The 20,071-nt window shown below is 43.5% G+C and overlaps 1 protein-coding gene across 2 annotated transcripts; it reads left to right on the top strand.

Annotated features, from left to right (window-relative positions):
- Positions 1–123: 123 nt before the first annotated feature.
- On the top strand, positions 124–17,025 carry PPP1R10 (protein phosphatase 1 regulatory subunit 10). Of its 2 annotated transcripts, none has more exons than XM_045825919.1 (20): positions 124–236; positions 778–1,287; positions 7,319–7,436; positions 8,128–8,214; positions 8,375–8,510; positions 8,927–8,978; positions 11,310–11,387; positions 11,515–11,688; positions 11,847–11,952; positions 12,050–12,162; positions 12,656–12,756; positions 12,989–13,136; positions 13,214–13,372; positions 13,474–13,720; positions 13,894–13,957; positions 14,067–14,261; positions 14,423–14,498; positions 14,725–14,838; positions 14,995–15,615; positions 15,862–17,025. In XM_045825919.1, the coding sequence occupies exons 3-20, from the start codon at positions 7,330–7,332 to the stop codon at positions 15,969–15,971; spliced, it is 2,688 nt and encodes an 895-aa protein (XP_045681875.1). In that variant the 5' UTR covers positions 124–236; positions 778–1,287; positions 7,319–7,329; the 3' UTR covers positions 15,972–17,025. The 2 variants fall into 2 exon arrangements, with proteins under 2 accessions (XP_045681875.1, XP_045681874.1); XM_045825918.1 differs by lacking the exon at positions 124–236 and adding an exon at positions 390–566.
- Positions 17,026–20,071: the final 3,046 nt, after the last annotated feature.

Raw genomic sequence — 20,071 nt, 5'->3', positions numbered from 1 at the left:
GCAGGCAACTACGCACTTGCGTCAGGACGGAAGCGAGAAAGGGGGAGGGTCCTGAGGAAAAATCCAATTTCAACTGCGTCACAGTGGAATTCAGCCTCAAAATTAAATTTTTGATGAACCAATCAAGACGACTCTTAGATCTTATACTTTGAGTTTGCCTTTCAAGCAATTCTGAAGGCGATTTTGGCCCAGATTACCGCAGTACGCATGCGTCAGCCCCGTTCCGCCAATCCAGGGTAAGAAATGTTTTCAAGGGCGGAAGTCGTGGAGGCAGAGGAAAGGAAGGTGCTAGGCTCTCCGGTCACGCGCACGCGCCTCCTTCCTCCCCAGAAAGGAGGTGGAAAAAAAGTCCCGAATGTGGCGGGGAGTGTGGGCTGAGCGAAGGCGAAGGGAGGATAGCCAATCAATTAGCTAGTTGTGTTTCGTGTTGGCCAATGAGTTTACGCCTCGAGCACCGTGTCTCGCGACAAGGGAAACGCACTAGCACGTTTGGGCGCGTTGGGTGGTGTCCTGGTATAAAAGACTCCGCCCGAGCCGACAGCCGCCATTGTCGGGTTCGTGTAGAGGTAAGTTCCGGTAGTTTGTCGGTTGCGGGTTAAGTTTTTACTGAGAGCGTTGGCTTAGACATTGGGTTTGGCATGGGTTTGTTTGAGAGCTACAACTTATATTTTCGGGGTTGGACGTTGGGATGTGTGGAACAACAAAGATGGCAATTTGGGGTGTTACAAAAGCAGCCCGTGCTGATTATATTTTTTCCCTTGTGTTTTTTTATCCCAGGTTTGAATTTTCTCGGAGGAAGGCAGCCACGAGGAAAAAAAGAAACAAGACTCAGCAACATCTAAGCCCTTGAAAGGATCCTGAGCGGGGGGAAAGGGAAAACAGCAGCCACCAGCCCAACCACTTGTGTCTTCTTCCCCTTCCCACCTATCTTGCCCACCCCACCAGCCCACGCTGCTTGGGACTTGAGATCTGTGGCCGAAGGACCGTCACCACATAACTTCAAAAATAATCAAACCCACCCAAATCCACCCAAATTCACTTATCCAGTGTTTACTTTTTTGAATCCACTCAGAAATTTTTTTCTACGACCCCCCCTCCCTAAATGGAGTTGGGTGGGGGGGAAATGAATACTGAGTTGGCCTTTGTTTTTTTTAAGAGACTTTTTGATCCAATGAGGCCCCCCAAATAGAGTTTTGGGTCCTGGTTGGTGGTTTAATTTTTTTTCTCCAAAATTTTAACCCCCTCCCCCCTGAGCCCGAGGTGCTGACGTCGCAAAAAAATTGGATAGTAAGTGTCGAATTTTCAAAAACGAGCCTTGCAACAAGAAATCAACCTTTCCCTTTGTGAAATCAAAAATGAGAGGAAGAAATGAGACCATAGAACAAAACGGAGAACTGGAGAAAGGACCAAACCGGTCACTTAACTCTCCATTAAAAAGGGCCTTTGGGTCTAAACAGTATAGTTCTCTCCCCCCTACCACCTACCTCTAACCGGCCCTGCTGCAGGCAAGGAGAGGTTGGGGGGGGGGCAGCAAGTGAGGATTTTGATGGTTAACCCTTCGTAATCCAGCCAATTTCTAGACTGCCAAATCGCTAAATTTGCTTTTAATAAGGAGGGATGGTTACCTTCCTCCCTAAGCAGCAGTCTTCAAAAGGGTTAATGAGCTCACATACAAAAGACGGTGGATCTTGTGGCCCAGAAGTCCCACTTCTTTGTGTGTGAGACAAGCAGGGCGCCTACCAATTTGCCAGATTAATAAGCAATCTGTACATAAAGATTGCAGGGTAAGGAGATGTGCAGAGAAATAGTAGCTGGCTATGACTTTTAAAATGGTTAAATCCTCTCAATTTTAATGTAATATGCTTGGGGTGTATTTGTGTGGTTAAAATAAGTGGCAATCTAGGAATAAAGATTGCAAGACAATTAGGACAAAATATAATTTTAGTGCCAGTACATACAAGGTGATAGTTGGGGACGTAAATGTTTTTGTAATTGTTGCAGGTTGCATAAGTTACTTAAAAGCAAGTTTAACATTTTAACTTGGTACTTTTTGATGAGACTATAGTTAGAGGGTGGAAAGGTTGGGAAATGTGAAATTCAGGAGTATCATTTTAAAAGCCATTTAGTGCAATTGAATGCTAGCTTTTTAACAGATTGTGTCGTTAAAAGGATTTTTTTCTTCCCTGCTTCAATATGGCGACTTTCCTAGTCCTTTTGTCTTCCAAGCGGTGTTGCAGGTTGTGTCTACCATATTTCTCTTGTCCTACCTCAACCCTATTTGTTGAGAGGGGTCCAAATCCCCCCCCCTTTCCCTTTGTATGGAAGATGGGGGTGGTCTATCGTAGGTTGAACCTCAACTGGAATTACAATTCTTCCCCGCAGAAAATTGTTACATTTAATATTTTAATTGTATTTTCACAATGCTCTTACTCAAAATAGGTCAAAGACTTAAGGATGGGGGACTGTTTTGTTTTGTTTCGTTTTTTTTTTTTACAAAAGTGTTTTTGTTTTTTGTTTTTTCTTAATGTAACCAGCTACCGGCAGAGCTGGAATAGGTTTTTAAAATTTTTTTCCTCCATTACAAAATGGCGTCCCTACTTCTTTGTTGTTTTTCTTCCCCTTTTACCATCCAGAGCCTAGGGCCGCCCTAGAAACTTGGTCAAGGGGGAGGAGCTTCATTGGAAGGTGATGTAATCCGCTTCTTTCTCCACCCTCTTGAAACTCCACCCCTGAGCGTCTCCCTTCTGGACTCCCTATGCACGCATCTAGGAAGACATCTAACTTAATTTCTTTAGATTATCATCTTTAATAGCCTGTATCTTAAAAGGGAAAAAGCTGACAGAAATTAGGTCTTCAAGCTGCTCATCTCTTTGGACAACTAGTTTTTTGTTTTTACAGTGAGAGCTTGATGCTTTTTATTTTCACCTTTCACTCATCGCGGCTACCTGGAAGTTTTCCCCACTTCATTTGTCAGGGGTAGAAAACCAGTTAAACTAAGACTGGGAGCCTTTTGCGGGAGGGTGTGTGTGAGCTTGTGTGTATGTATATATGTGTGTCGGGGCATACTAGAGAAAGACACAAGGGCTTGTGAAAGTAACTTGAGACAAATGGGGCCTAATAACACTGAAGTGTGCTGATTTTGCTCAGTAACCAGTCCTTGGGCCTCCTGCATTTGGTTGCTTTGTATAATGAGAATCTGGGGAGAGTGGGTACTTTAGGAATTTATTCTCAATCACCCTTATTCCCACTTGGGTTTTGGGATAAACTGTATTCCGTGCTTTGTCACGTTCTCCAGTTGCTTAGCTCCTGTACTTTGGTACTGGGATGAGAAGTGAATCTTAGGAAAGGAGGCGGCAGTTGTAAACTCAAGGCAGGGGGGATCAAGCTACGGTTTCTGGTAAGCAAAACCTTTCTGGTATTACATTTCACAATTTTCATTTTTTCCCAAGAGCCACCATTTTTAAATTTATTTTTCCTTCTAAGAAATTCCTTAAAGCAATGGGAGAGTAATGTCTTCATTTTTCCACTTGTGCAGTGCTATAGCAATTGGTGCATGTTGTAAAGCCATGCCCTATCCGATGGTGGTATTTCGTGCCCTGTGCATTTCTTCCTCCAGCTTTTTCAAAATCAAATCTTTATCAGACTCTCCATATACTAATTTTGAAGTCCTGCATTGAAGCATGAAGACTCTAAGCAGAATTGGAAAGCCATTTTGTACAAATGCCATGTGGTGACTTGGGTGAGACTTAAAGGGCCAATTTTCTATTTGGTATGAATTCTCAAATTATTAAGCTTCTGGATTGGATGGGAGGGACTCTTCCACATGTCTATTGACCACAAGTTTTTTGGGTTTTTTTTGTAGGGGGGGGTTTAATCGTTTAAGCAGTTTGCCATGGGCCTCTGCAGCATACCTTCCTTGGTAGCTGAACATTCTGCCCACTGGGGTTCCTGATTTTTAGTGGGCAGGGGATTAATAAAGAAAATCTTCAGTAACATGGGAGATGGGAAACAAAGTCTTCTAGGAAAACCAAATCCATCTGGAGAACCTGATCTTTGTAATTTGTGGCCATTTATATTCTGGGATCCTTTCATGTTGGGATGGGTGGATGTGGTGATTTCACTAAGCTTTTCGGGAGCTCATGTACCAGGCTTTAAATGGCTGAGGAATAGGGGCTAATACTCAGAAGAAAAGAATAACCTTGGGAATCACCTGAAAGACATAATTCAGTCCACTGTTGAGCCATGCTAGGAAATACTTCAAACACTGAAGAAAGGAAGGGATCTAAGGGGGATCTTAGGTACAAAATATTTTCATTTCCAGAAGTGCTAAATCCTCTAAGTTAGGGTAAACTTGGGCTCCTTTTTTGTCAGGAGAGTGTTGGGATTGTTTCAAAAAGGGCTCTGACTTCCATAGGATTTTTGTACTGAACCAGTCCAGTTCTGTTTCGTTGGTGATGGGTATGGAATAATTTTAGCCAAGCTAAATATTTTTCACCCTATTAAATGAATAACCCTCAAGTAAAATTCATTTTGGAGGCAGAAGTTGGTGTCACTTCAGGACTTTTAAATTTTATCTCTGGTAAGAACAGGAGAAAACTCGCCAGTGTCTTGTGTTAGTGCTGGTCGTTGCCTGCAACATCTTCTGTAAGGAAAACACAGCATGGAAGGTGGAGATAGGCCAGGGCTTGTTCCCCACCCTCCCTTCTGTACTGCCTTCAAGAAAATTAAAATATATCATGCCATGGATTATTGGTTTCAGAAATCTTCCTTAAGCTTTCATTGCAGGCTCCGTATTATGACTAGGCAATGTTATGACACTTGGTCACTGCTCCTCCTCCCTAGTCAGCTCATTTGCCTTTTCCACTGTAGGCCTGTGCCAGGAATTTCGGCTCTTTGTTTCTTTCCACTTGAGCGCCTTGGAAGTTCTTTCAAAATGTACTGACTTTAAAAGAAGGAAATTAGGTTGTCATACATTTGGGGTCCTTAAATTTTAAATGAGTGAAAGCTAATCCTGTAGGAAAGTGATAATAAGAAAACACCTTTTAATCACAGGACTGGTGCTTGTGAGACAAAATTAAGTTTTGTCAATTGTATTTCCAAAATGTAATAGAAAAAAAAAGAATGGAAATTGAGAAGAAAACATTTCCTCTGCTTTGTCTCCTAGCTTTTCTTGACTGGCTATTCTTGCATGATATGAATGAGAATGAAAAAGTTCCTAGGTCTTGTTTCCAGCAGAAGGCACTAGACAATTTAGTTTTTTTACTAATTGATCTTTTGTCTCCCACCCTCTTAAGTGAAGGAACATTTGAGCTCAGGTGATAATTTGAGTTTCTGAAGGAAGTAGGGGTAACAGTCCTGTTAGCATAGCTAATAGATATGTGAAAGGGAGTTCTCCAGGGTGATATATATTAAACTCTGGTTTTGAATCAGTGGGATCGGCTGTGTTTAGTGGGGACCGGTGTGAAGTGATGTTAGTTTAATTGAAGGCTTTTGGTCAAATTGTATATATCTTGGTTGCTGATAATATATTATTTGGATTTGTTCATTGCTTTTATAGTCTCCAATAGATGGGAAACCTGTTTTCTATCCCTTTATTATATCTATATATCTCTTTACAGTGTCTATATATCTCTTTACAGTGTCTATATATTACTACATGGGGAAAATTTCTTTATCCCTGTGTCTATCTCTGTAAGAATCACCACAGTTCAGTGGATTTGGCCTGTACACTTCTAACCTTATCTGGTATTCTACTTCAATGTTTTTTTCCTCTGACTTCAGGTTCTACCTATATTTGTAGAGGTTCCAGGGTAGCAGTCACAGCATAATTAATACTTATTTGCTTACCTCTCAACATTTCTTTAGTCATCTCTTCTCCTTATATTCAGTCCACAGGGTATGATCTTAAGGACCAACCACCTCCCTGCTTTTTTGCCTTTTCTTGTTTAGATTGTTAGGACCTTTGCATTTAGAAATTTACTGACCATTTTTTGTTGGAAGGACTTAAAAGGTTGACATTTTTTTTCTCTGAGAACTAATTTATTCTACAAGAAAACTTGTTTCTGAACAAAGTACAGTCCTCTTTGTAAAATCCTGATTTTCCCACACTTCTGGGAATCATGTCTGTTAACTGTATTAGAAGCAGGGTGCATGAGGTGGTTTTCTCCTTGCCTCCCTAACCAGTGTTAACCTGATTTCCCAAATGTAGATATTACTGAGGTGTCTTTTTTGTTTGTTTTCAGAGTTGTTTCTAGGCATTGTGGATAAAAGTAACCAATCTGAACCATCCTGATTCTTAACTACCTCTCTGGAACTTGGTTTCTGACCTAGAAAGTGCTTCACACTTCGCTGTCCCATAAAAGCAGTTTAACTTTTAATTAACTCCTTTTCTAACCTAGTCTAAAGTAGCTACTTAAAATTTAAAGGCATTTTTCCAGTGTCTACCTTCATTCCATTCTTTTTGGCTCCATGGTTTCTAATTTCAGATCTCTCTTGGGGATCTTGGGGATGTGATTTTGGGTGTCTGGGATAATAGGGGGTCAGATTTGCATGTTTGCTTTTGAAATTACAAGCCAGTCAAGCTCTTGATTTTGAAATAATAAAATCTTGTGCAGTGTTTGGTTAATGAATTAGGTGAACCTGCTTAATTTCATTTGCATCCATTTGTTTCCATTTCTGGGAGCTACCCATAACTCCCCTGGGGAAAGGTTCTGTTTTCAAGTTTTATTTTTTTTATTACCTATCACTTGAACTGATTGTCTCCTGGTACAAGCAGTACATATCCTGCCACTTGTGATTATGACTCTTAATGGGCTGTAGTAAAAAGGAATTGATTAATCTGAGAAGATATTTAGCCCGACACCCAAGATTGGCCCAGTTCTTATCAAGTCAGTTGTTTTTGAAACCAGATTTACTAGCAACCAAGGAGAGGCAAGAACCTATCAAGCAAAAATGCTTTGGAGAATTGAGCATTTTGTTACAGGAATGTGAATCTTAGCTCTAATACTAACTAATGAAGTTTGCTGTCATGGAAGGATATAATTGGGAGGGGGAGAGAGGTGGCTTGCCCCAGTCTACCAACTGAATTGTTTTCTAATTTTGTCATCTAGTAGCACCATGCTTACCTTGCCAGGGCTATTTTCTCGGTGCTGACAATGGTCTGTGTTGATTTTTATCTTGAAAATAGTAAGTGTAGTTGAACATAAATGGAATAATTAGTCACTATTTTGTCAAATGTAGAAATGGAATTAATTAAAGAGCATACTGTCACTGTCCTTGCCACCCATTTATTCTGTGGGTTTGTTTTGTCCTCTCTTAGAAGCCTTGATCATGGGTTCGGGTCCCATAGATCCCAAAGAGCTTCTCAAGGGTCTGGATAGCTTCCTTAACCGAGATGGGGAAGTCAAGAATGTGGATGGAATTTCTAAGATCTTCAGGTGAGTCTACTCTTTTTTGGATTCATTGTGAGTAGAGGATATTGTATGTTATAATTAAGGCAGACAGAATTGAATTTTCCTAGAGAGGAAAGGAAAAGTCAGTGGGATAAGAGTGAAGTCCAATAATTTTAGAATAAGTGATAGGAAAAGGTGATCCCTTGGTTCCTGGCTATAATGAAATTAGGTATTTATATATCCGTAGTCTCAAGGGAGTCACCTTTTGGAAGGAAGGAAGCAGGGAGCCAGGTGACAGAATTCTTGGTTCTGTTTTGGGTCACATTTCAGATCTCCAAACTGTCATTTTCCTTCAGGTATCCTCAAGTTTCCCAACTTGAGGCTACCTGAGCAAATGGCTAAGCCAGTCCTGAACAGACTACTGAAGGCTGATTTTTGAGGGATAGGATTCTTCACCTGCAAACAGAATCAGATGTGTCCTGTGCATTAGGGAAGCAGTGATGCTCGCCCCCAGATCGGAGACTCAGTGTCTCCTCAGTTGTCTTCCAACCTCCCCTGGGTTTTTATTTCACTCTGGATCCATCCCATCCTCCTAGAGGCCCATGTGACTCCACCACTTTGTTACAGTCTAAAGTTATCAGGGATCTCCAGACAGTCTCACAGATTAGAGGTATTGCTGCTGGAAGAAGAGGCTGCTCTCTGGCTGCTCCATTCCTAATCTAATCCTCTCCTACAGTCTGATGAAGGAAGCACGAAAGATGGTGAGTCGATGCACTTACTTGAACATTCTCCTGCAGACCCGATCACCAGAAATATTGGTCAAGTAAGTGGGGATCTGAGTGGCTGGAATGGGAAGATGTAGTTAGAAGGTGAGGGAGGTGAGGCATGGGGTTCCTGGGTTGGTGATGGGGAACTAGGAGTACAGGATATGGTCCTCCCAAAACTCAAGAAGAACATTAGATTCTTCTCCTACCTGCCTACAGGTTTATTGACGTCGGTGGTTACAAGCTTCTTAATAATTGGTTGACATATTCAAAGACAACCAACAACATACCCCTGTTGCAGCAAATTCTACTGACCTTGCAGCACCTACCACTCACCGTAGACCATCTCAAGCAGGTACCATCGGTCTATATTTTTTGGTTTAGCCTCAGATGAAAAATTTACACTGACTCTAATAATGGCTGTGATCTTGGGCCTGTGAGGTAGAATGGTAGGAAAAATAGGAATTGGGAATCAGAAGACTTGGTTCAAATGTATCTCCTTTAATAGGTGTATGGCTTGGGGCACTCCCTATATCTGACCCCCAGTTTTTTTCATCTATATAATGGAAATAATTATACCTACCTTATTGGATTATTCTAAAGATTAAGTAAGACTATGCCCACAAAGATTTTGTAGAAGGTAAATATAATGTCAGTGTTAGTCACTGTTAAGGGACTATGAAGAGATTGTGAGTTTAGGGGGCTATTAGCTCTGAGTGGGCTTACTGTCCTCCTGGCATTTACCTTTCTGCTGCTCCCCATCTCTCATAGAACAACACAGCCAAATTGGTGAAGCAACTGAGCAAGTCAAGTGAGGATGAAGGTAGGGGCCAGTCCTTCCTCTGTCTGGGCCTTCCTCCATTACTTCCACTTAATTCCTTTCATGTCTGTCCCCATCCTTGGACTGTACCTTTCTTCCTTTCTCTTTTTATCTCACCTTGCTTTTCTCTTTCTTTTAAAAATTCAGTTCCTCTAATCTGTTTCCTCTCTCCTAGTCTCAGTTTTGAACAGGATTTGTTCATTTCTCTAAGATTGAGTGTGCGATAAGGTACCATATTTTGACTAGAAGCTGATTCTTAAGATTTCTTGGTATAGAAGTCATACACTTACAATTCTTTGGGGGAGAAAAGTATCATCATAGCGTGTCTTATCATCCTTGACTTCATTTTTCTATGTAAATATAGCATATTCTGGGACTTTCAATGTCTATTTTCCTAACAATAAATATAATAGTTTTGCCAATAAACACTGTCCTATAGGGCATGGGCAGAATCCCAATATCATAGCTTCATAACAACAGATTTTTTCCTTTTCTAAGACAAAGGGTTTTGGAGCTCCTGGCAAAGGCCATACAGTTCTGACTTGAGGATAGAGCCTGGCTCCAGAAAGTCAGCCTTTTCTTTAGAGAAGAAAGGGGTGTGTATCCAAGAGTTAAATACTCGAGGACTTTACACCCACTGCATAAATCAGGAGCATAAGACTCTAGTGCCCTGCATGTGAGAGGTATTCTAGCAGAGCTTGATCCCCTTGGTCAGAATTCAGATTCGCTCTTTGTCTTAAGAGAATGGTACTGTAAGCCCTTTTGGAAATAAGCCTTGGTCATTTGGTGTGGAGGGAGCATCTAGGCCTGGGTCAGCCTATCTAAAGTTCCTTTAGCTATAGGAGAAAACACTGGGAACCCTTTTTTAGGAAAAGGGTTTAACTCATAGTATTGTTTAGGTAAAAAACGTTCCATACTTTTTCATTATTTTAGTTGTATTAGTTCCCAATTTTAAGGCCCTTTTAGATATAGAGCACTTCACTATTTTTCTGATATCTCAGAGTATCTTCAGTAATAATTTGTAGTACAACATATGTTCTAGAAAAGCCCAGTAGGTCATTGCCCACCTTTTGTTTCTTCACCCAGGTATACTGTCCCCCGTTTTCCAGATGGCTCAATTGTGCTGCCTTCTTTGAATGTAGATGTAATTATTATTCTGTACTTCCTTTGGATAATGAAATTTGTACATTCTTTATCAACTGTAGTGAAGTCTAATTGGACCATAATACCAGTTGCTCCAAAAAGGTTTTAGGGTATTCCTGCATTGGGTATGCATTGAGATTCATCTTGCCTTAGGTACAGAAATTACCAGTTATGTGACTGTTTTGAAAAGTTAGGTTTTAATGTTATATGGCAGTCTCATTCATAAATGAGTCTGTAAGTGGAAACATTGGCAAGAAGAGAGATGCCATAGATAAGAGATGTTACTTGCCAAATACAAATGGAAAGAGTACAAAGGTATATTTTTCATACATTTACAAACAAATTCTCTATTTTAAAATTCTCTGACCTAAATTAGTCTGTTTTTAAGCTCTTTTTTTCACCCTTGCTATACCTAATTAAAAAGCCATTATCACTAGCAGCATTCTAGAAAAAAAATTTTGCCTGGAGGTCTTTTGTAAGATGGACTTAAATTGCTTCTTTGAAACTTTTCATTTAGGATAACACTGAAAAATGGTGCTTATTTTAAAATCTGGTAGCCTTTTGGGTACTTGAACTCTGCCCACCTTTGTCCTTAGTTTCTGTTCTCTAAACAGAAGGGGAAGAGCATAGGTGTTGGGTTCATTGTGCCACTTTCTAGTTTTATGACTCTAATCTCTGCTTTTATGCCTGTGAAGGGAGATTAAACATTTTCAAGTTGTTGTAACAATTACATGAGATACACAGGGATGGGCAAAAGTAGTTTACAAATAATACAAATAAGTAATACAGTAATAATATAAGAATAAACTGTATATCATGTACTCATGACTGTAAACCTACTTTTGCCCACTGCTGTATATATGAAACATTAGTGCAGTGTTTTGTTTTTTATTTAAGGATTTTGTTTGTTTGTTTGTTTGTCTTTAGACAGGGGGGAGGGAGAAAGAGGGAAACATCAATGTGTGGTTGCCTCTTGTACGCCCCCTACTGGGAACCTGGCCCCACAACCCAGGCATGTGCCCTGACTGGGAATTAAATCAGCAACCTTTTGGTTTGCAGGCTGGCCCCCAATCCACTAAGCCACACCAGCCAGGGTATTCATATAGTTTTTATAACATACTCTGTAATATCTGTTACTGGAGGAATAATATTTTAAGTTATTTAGGCATTTCCCCTTTCTGTTACCTACAGAGCTCCGGAAATTGGCCTCAGTCCTTGTAAGTGACTGGATGGCTGTCATCCGCTCCCAGAGTAGTACCCAGCCTGCTGGTAAGCTCTGAACTCCTTTACCCCTCTGGCATGTGGCCTTTAGTGTCTTCAGCCTGTTTCACTTCTGCCTGGCAGTCTTCTACTTTAGCTAAATAAAATCTTTTTCTACTTTGTTTTCCCACAACAGAGAAAGATAAGAAAAAACGTAAAGAAGAGGGAAAGAGTCGAAGCACCCCTCCTGAGCGACCTTTCACTGAGGTGAAGGCTGAGCCTCGGGCTGAGGAGGCCCCAGAGAAGAAGAAGGAAAAGCCCAAGTCTCTTCGAACCACAGCACCCAGCCATGCCAAGTTCCGCTCCACTGGTGAGGGTGTTGGCTGCCTGGGATTGCTGCATTATGACATGTGAAAGAGGGAAGACTAGTGGGTGAAGCTTTGGGGGTTGTACGTGGCCAGATGAACTGAGAGGAAAAGTTAAGAGGGTGGGCTGTGAGTTCAACCACACACCATGGCTCTTCCCTAGGATTAGAGCTGGAGACCCCATCTTTGGTGCCTGTGAAGAAGAATGCCAGTGCAGTGGTGGTTTCTGACAAATACAACCTTAAGCCTATCCCCCTCAAGCGTCAGAGGTATGGACCACGTGCTGGGCTTTTCTGAATGGGATGGGTCTGAGAACAGAAAGAAGGGCTAAATGGGCATTGTTCTTGACAGTTCCTCTTCTTACAGTTCTGCAGCCTCCCCAGGAGATGCTGCACCCCATGCAGAGAAGAAGTACAAGCCTCTCAACACAACACCCAATGCTACCAAAGAGATCAAAGTGAAGATCATCCCACCACAGCGTGAGTCCAAAGTGGGAGAATGTATTGAATTGGGAGCAAACTTATCATGGGAATGAAGTGGGGAGTACTCCTTCTCTTTAATGTTTTTCTCCATTTTCCTTTGATTTTTTTTGGTGTCCTTTAATTTTCGCACTTCTGAAACTTTCCTTTCATGAGAAGTTTTAGGAGTAACTTTAGAGATGAAGTGGGAGGTGTGCTCTTCAGTGACTGGTCAGGGGTGCTCTGTGAGCTGGTAGGAATCTGTCATGTCTACAGATCTGGCCTTGTCTGCTACCTGAGCTCTAATTTATGCCCAAAGCCATGGCTTCCCTGCCTTTAATAAAAAGAGAATGATGTCAAGAATTTCTTGTGTGTACGCTTTCTGGTCATCTTGAGCTTATTGTGTCCCAAGTTGCAGCAGGTTCTCTAATGACCCATTTTCCTGCCCAGATGTTATAGGAATAGGATTGTGAAGGAGGTATGATGATTCCATTTATACTTTTTTCTTTTTTAGCTATGGAAGGCCTGGGCTTCCTGGATGCACTCAATTCAGCACCTGTTCCAGGCATTAAAATTAAGAAGAAAAAGAAGGTGCTGTCACCTACAGCTGCCAAGGTATGGGCCCTGGGTAGCAGGTGTCAGTGACAGGTAAAGGTAGAGTTGAAGGAAGCGCCCAGCAGCTCGGAGTCAGAAGGACAAGAGGAGTTGACTGGTAGCAGTGGGCAGCATTTGACATAGATCTTCATTTGTATGAACTGTTGGGACATCCTGCCTAGAACCATGGGTTAATTGCCTTGCCTTGACCTTGGCTTTCCTGTCAGCTCATCAACTTTTTCTTTTACAATAGCCAAGCCCATTTGAAGGGAAAACAAGCACAGAGCCAAGCACAGCCAAATCTTCTTCCCCAGAACCAGCACCTTCTTCTGAGCCTATGGACACAGACCGTCCAGGGACCCCAGTTCCACCTGTGGAAGTCCCAGAGCTCCTGGATACGGGTAAGTCTAGAAAGTGGTCCAGATTTAGGGGTTTTCTAAGAGGAAGGACCTGGGTCTGAAACTTCTTCTGCTTATAGCCTCTTTGGAGCCAGGAGCTTTGGATGCAAAGCCAGTGGAAAGTCCTGGTGATGCCAGCCAGCTGACCCGAAAAGGCAGGAAGAGGAAAACTGTGACATGGCCTGAGGAAGGAAAACTGAGAGAATATTTCTATTTTGAACTAGATGAAACTGAACGAGGTTAGAAGTCAAGTTTTCTGTATAATAGGTGGGAATAAGGGGTTTAAAAAGGACATGGTGTACTTACTTTCTCTCTTGCTTGTTTTCCTCATTGCCCATAGTAAATGTGAATAAGATCAAGGACTTCGGTGAGGCAGCTAAGCGAGAGATACTGTCAGACCGACATGCATTTGAGACTGCCCGGCGTCTGAGCCATGACAACATGGAGGAAAAGGTGCCATGGGTGTGCCCCCGGCCCCTGGTTCTGCCCTCACCTCTTGTGACCCCTGGAAGCAACAGCCAGGAGCGATACATCCAGGCTGAGCGGGAGAAAGGAATCCTTCAGGAGCTTTTCCTGAACAAGGAAAGGTGAGCAGAATGGGGTTCATGCCCTGGGGCGGGGGGGTGTTGAGCACATGGACTCCTGAGGGGAGCATGCCCTGGGATGATTAATAAGAGGGTGGGATTTAGGAAGAAATTCCTGGGCCTGAATAAATAATTTGACTATCATTCTTTTGCTTCACCTGCGGCATTACTACTAGCCCTCACGAGCCTGATCCTGAGTCCTATGAACCTATACCTCCAAAGCTCATCCCCCTAGATGAGGTGAGTGAGTGTGATGTGGTGATAGGGGTTGTGATTGAGGTTAATGCAGCTTTCACAGAACCTTTCTCTTTTTCTACAGTTAGTCTTCATTGTTCTGTTCTGCTTTCAGGAGTGTTCCATGGATGAGACCCCATATGCTGAGACTCTGGAGCCTGGGGAGGCCGGGGGCTCACCTGATGGGGCAGGTGGCTCCAAGTTGCCTCCTGTTCTGGCCAATCTTATGGGAAGCATGGGTGCTGGGAAGAGCCCCCAGGGTCCTGGAGGAGGAGGCATCAATGTCCAAGAGATCCTCACCTCTATCATGGTATGAGCCCTTCTTCCTCTTTTCTACTTTGTCTGGAATGCTCCTTCCTTTACCCTGTCCTCCTTATCTTCCCACTTACCTCCTCTCTTGGCTCTCCCTCTCTGCTGGGTGAGGACTTTTGCTCTCTATTGACTTTGATTTTTATTGATCTTGCCTCACAGGGTAGCCCAAATAGTCATCCCTCTGAGGAACTGCTGAAGCAACCAGATTACTCAGACAAGATCAAGCAGATGCTGGGTAATTATCAGGGCCAGCCTGGGGCTGGGGGAGGAAGCCCACAGTGAGGTTGGGGAAACAGGAGTATTGGCACTTGATGCCAGACATTGAAAGGGAAGACTAGACTCAGAGAACATTGCTCTGCCAGGTTAGTCTTTGTGCATCAGCTGGGAACACCTAAGTGAGAAGTCATGTCCCTCTTCTAGAATCCTCTTGCTGACTGTTTGACTCCTTTTTTTATTAACAGTGCCTCATGGACTCTTAGGCCCTGGTCCAATAGCCAATGGTTTTCCACAAGGGGGCCCTGGGGGCCCCAAGGGAATACAGCATTTCCCCTCAGGCCCTGGGGGACCTATGCCAGGTAGGTGGTGACATGTTGGAATGGGCTTATCTGCTTAGCTTTGGTCTGGTGATAGGATAGCATTGATGAAAAGCAGGTGGTGTGGGCTAGGAGGGAGCACTTCCTGAATAAATAATAAGGTAGCTGACATTGTGTCTCTCCCTTTTTTTCTAACAGGTCCTCATGGAGGCCCTGGGGGCCCTGGTGGGCCTGTGGGTCCACGCCTCCTGGGTCCCCCACCCCCTCCCCGGGGGGGTGATCCCTTCTGGGATGGCCCTGGTGACCCCATGCGGGGTGGCCCTATGCGGGGAGGTCCAGGACCTGGTCCTGGACCATACCATAGAGGTCGTGGAGGCCGAGGAGGAAATGAACCTCCTCCTCCTCCTCTTCCTTTTCGAGGGGCCAGAGGAGGTCGCTCTGGGGGAGGACCCCCAAATGGACGAGGGGGCCCTGGTGGGGGCGTGGTTGGAGGTGGTGGGCACCGTCCCCACGAAGTCCCTAGCAGTAGCATGGGTGGAGGACATCGACCCCATGAAGGCCCTGGTGGTGGCATGGGCAGTGGCAGTGGCCATCGTCCTCATGAAGGTCCTGGCGGGAGTATGGGTGGAAATGGTGGACATCGCCCCCATGAAGGTCCTGGACATGGGGGACCCCATGGCCACCGGCTTCATGATGTCCCTAGTCACCGAGGCCATGACCATCGAGGGCCACCACCTCATGAGCACCGTGGCCATGATGGCCCTGGCCACGGAGGAGGGGGCCACCGAGGGCACGATGGAGGCCACAGCCATGGAGGAGGTGAGGATGGTCCCTGTCCCCTATATGGCTTTTATTTCATTCTAGAATCTGGGAGTGCCATTACCCCAGGTATGCCCCACAGAACGTGAGGTTGCCTGTGCCTAGCATGCAAAGCTATTCCTACCCTATGTCCTTCCCCAAAATCCTCAAGGCTCTCTGTCTCTAAAAGAGTTCTCAGGATGCCATAGACTTGGAAGTGGGTGAGAGTGGCATTGACCTATCTAACCATCTCGCCTTCTTTTCCAGACATGTCAAACCGCCCTGTTTGCCGACACTTCATGATGAAGGGCAACTGCCGCTATGAGAACAGCTGTGCCTTCTACCACCCAGGGGTCAATGGCCCCCCCCTGCCCTAGGAGCCCTTCCTGCCTTCCCCACACCCCCATGGGCTGTAGCCTTGCTTCTCCACCCTGTTATGGCTTCTGTGAGGCCCGTTTGTCCTTTCCCCAGCTGAGGAGGAGCAGGCCTTCTCAGTCCCGCTAGTGTTCATGGGGGTTTTCTGATCACTGGTGCGCATTGATTGGTGTACACACTCTCCTCCAGTCTGGGGAGGAGAGACTGGACACACTCTGTACCCTGACTGCTCAAGAGGAGACCCAGTTGGCTTCACTTTGTGAGGAGATTTGCCCCATCACCTCAAGCCCCTTCCCAGTATTACCTTTAATGTCTGAGAACCTAAGCTGGTTATCCTGGAGAACACCTGTACCCTCCTATTTTGAGTCCTCCCCATGCACAGAGCTCTGACATGGGATCAGTTGCACTTACGAAATCATCCAAGCCAAGTTCATTATTCCTCACGGGGTGGGGAGATGGTTAAAAGGGGTATTGGATATCCCACTGCACTGAAAGAGCTCCCCACTCCCTCCCTCCCATCACAAGCTGGACACATTTTGAGTCCTTTCTCAAGTAAGACTTTGCAACCTGTGAACATTGTGGGTCTGCTGGATTCAATGATGGAAAATTCACATTTGCATCCAGAGAAGGTTTTGGCTGGTGGCGTTGGTCCATCTTGCATATATTAACTCATTCTGGAAATTAAAATCCTTCAGTGAGACCAGCTTTTCATGAACTGAACCCTGGCACACTGGGCCCAACAGTCACACTACATGCACCGCTTTGGGAGTTAGCACGCTTCCTATCCTCACCTGGGACCTTGTTGGAGTGAGGCCACTTCTGAATCCCCGCCAAGCACCTTCCTGGGTGCATTGAACAACACAACTGGTCCTTACCCAGTCCTCTCCTTCACCTGTCTCGGCATCAGTTGTTTTCTATGAAAACAGTGGATTGGTTGGGTTTTGTGCAGGGTCTTGTGTTAGAGCCACTATGTATTTGAGGATGAGTATTTTTTTTTTGGTTTTGTATATTTTGTACATTAATAATAAACAGTGGAAAGAGAAGCAGCTTATTTAACCCCTGGTGTGTTTGGACTCGTTAAAAAACAAAACCTAGCCATTATCAGCTCTTTATGTACATTAATACAAACCTTGGTGGAATCTATTGCAGTCCTTTGAGTGGAACTAAAAAGTTATACCTTCAAGCCACAGAATTGGTAACTAAGTGAAAGATTGCTGAAGTGGAATATTCTGAATAGAAAGCCTAGAGGACCAGCATTCTCTGAGCAAGAAATGGGGCCTCTGGAATGCAGAACTCAGTGCTGGAGCTGCAGGCAGTATGGGCACAGCAGTTGTGGTTGGACCTGACAGCCCTGTGGAATTGTGCAGGGAAGGAATTGAAGTAAGGATGGAGGAAGGGGAGCAGGGAGAGTGTCGGAAAGAGAAATCCAAGAGCAGTGTCTTGAAAGTAGTTCCAGTGGAGAAAGGAGCAAGGAAAGTGTAAACTGCTCTTCCCAAAAACTGGCTGCAGAGCTAGAGGAAAATTCACCTGCTTCAAAGAAATGTAGGATTGAGATTATTCCTAATTATTACAGATAGGTATTAAATTGAGGGCTTAGTTGATGGAATAAGGTTTCTGGGAAGACAGAAGGTTTTGGAGACCAGAACATGCAGAGGATTAAGTAGGAAGTTATTTAAACCTGCTATTAAAGCTAAAAATTAGAAGTATATTACATTTTGGAGGGAGAGAATAATGGTTTTCAACCTTTCAGTGTCCATCAGAACATTTGAAGGGCCTGTTAAAAGACAGTTGGGGGTGAGAGACAGCAAATTTTCTGGTTCAGTAGGTCTGGGATGGACCCCAAGATTTTGCATTTCTAACAAGTTCCCTGCCTTGGTGTTGCTGATGCATATCCAGAAAGCAAGTCACTCCCCTACAAGTTTCTTGGCTGTATTTTCCAAGACAGGCCACAAGAGGGCAACTTCCTAAATTTAACAGGCCTCATTTACATCTATTAAGGCTAGTGGGGCAGATTTCTGCTTTTGCAGTCTCAGGAGTGAGAATCAGGCAGGCAGCCTACCGTTACTCTGTGCACTTAAGAGAGGACCTGACAGGTGGATGTAATCTAAAGGCCAAAGTGAGAAGTGAAATACCAAGGAAGTGAAAAAACAACAAACATGTCAACCCAGTTCAAACTTATTTTCACCAGAGGCCACATCAGCCTCAAGTTCGCCTTCAAAAGGCCTAATGTAATTTTAGGACCCAATCAATGCACATATATTTTAGGACCATATAAATGTAACTACTACTTAACTAAGGGCAAGGAGTTCGGCACTGCTGCCTGGTAGAAACAAGGTGCCGGGCAGGATAAAACAAGGTGGAGGGGCCTTGTGTTTGCCACCTGTGCAGTATTAGGTCATTCTTTAACTTGCCTCCCACCTGGTCTTTTGCCTGCTTCTCACCACCTCCCTTCTATCTCCTGCAATAGGCCACAAAAGAACCTTTAAATTTATTTTTTTATTAGAGGGGGGAAGAGAGGAGGGGGAGAACATCAACTGGTTGCCTCTCGTACATGCCCTGACCATGGACCTAGACATGTACCCTGACTGGGAATTGAACCCTCAACCTTTTACTTTGCAGGATGACGCCCATCTGAGCCACACAGTTCAGGGCAAGAAACTTGAAATAGAACTTAAAGTTTTTTCTAATTTAAAAATTAGTTTAGTCATTTTTCTTTCAAATTCTCCATGGAAATCCAAAGTAACCTGTTACTTAAAAGTTTTTCCTTTGAAGCAGGTTTTTTTTTATTAATCATTGTTCATATACAGTTTTCTCCTTTTTACTCCCAATCCAGTTCCCCCTCCCACCCGCCCCCCTTCCCTCCCATTACCACCCTCCCCTTAGTCTATGACCATGTGTCCTTTAAGTTTGTTCCTGTGAACCCTTCCCACTGTCCCCCTTAAATTCCCTCTTCTCTCCCCTCCGGTCACCATCAGCCTGTCCTCTATTTCAGTGTCTTTGGTTACATTTTGCTTGTTTCTTTGTTTTGTTATTTAGGTTCCTGTTAAAGGTGAGATCATATGGTATTTGTCTTTCACTGCCTGGCTTGTTTCAGCTTAGCATAATGTTTTCCAGCTCCATCCACGCTGTTGCATAGGGTAGGAGCTCCTTCTTTCTTTCTGCTGCATAGAATTCCATCGTGTAAATGTACCATAGTTTTTTGATCCATTCATTTACTGATGGGCATCTAGGTTGCTTCCAGCATCTAGCTATTGTAAATTGTGCTGCTATGAACATTGGGATGCATAGGTTCTTTTGAATTGGTGTTTTTAGTATTCTTAGGATAGAGTCCCAGTAGTGGAATTGCAGGGTCACAAGGCAGATCCATTTTTAGTTTTCTGAGGAAGTTCCATATTGCTTTCCAAAGTGGTTGTACCAGTCTGCAGTCCCACCAACAGTGCACTAGGGTCCCCTTTTCTCCACAACCTCTCCAACACTTGTTGTTTGTTGCTTTGTTTATGATGGCCATTCTGTCTGGTGTGAAGTGGTATCTCATTGTGGTTTTAATTTGCATCTCTCTGATAGCTAGCGATATTGAACATCGTTTCATGTGTCTTTGGATCCTCTAGGTATGTCCTCCTTGGAGAAGTGTCTGTTCAAGTCCTTTGCCCATTTTTTTAATTTGGATTCCTTGTCTTCTTAGAGCTGCAGTTGTGTAAGTTCTCTATGTATTTTGAAGATTAAACCCTTGTCTGAGGTATCATTGGCAAATATGTTTTCCCATACAGTTGGTTTCTCTTTTTAATTTTAATACTGTTTTCTTTAGCTGGTGCAGAAGCTTTTTAGTTTGATGAGATCCCATTTGTTTATACTTTCCTTTTTGTCCCTTGTTCTAGGGGACATATTAGTAAAAATGTTGCTGTTTTAAATATCTGAGATTTTCCTGCCTATGTTCTCCTCTAGGACTTTAATGGTGTCATGTTTTATATTTAAGTCTTTTATCCACCTTGAATTTATTTTTGTATATGGTGTAAGTTGGTGCTCAAGTTTCATTTTTTTTGCACGTGGCTGTCCAGTTCTCCCAACACCATTTGTTGAAGAGGCTATTTTTATTCCATTTTAT

This window comes from Phyllostomus hastatus, unplaced genomic scaffold (genome assembly GCF_019186645.2).
Source record: "Phyllostomus hastatus isolate PE091 unplaced genomic scaffold, TTU_PhHast_1.1 phas_scaffold_60, whole genome shotgun sequence".
Classification (NCBI taxonomy): domain Eukaryota; kingdom Metazoa; phylum Chordata; class Mammalia; order Chiroptera; family Phyllostomidae; genus Phyllostomus; species Phyllostomus hastatus.
Note: the sequence above shows the minus strand (reverse complement) of the source record. Positions and strands in the feature narration are given on the sequence as shown.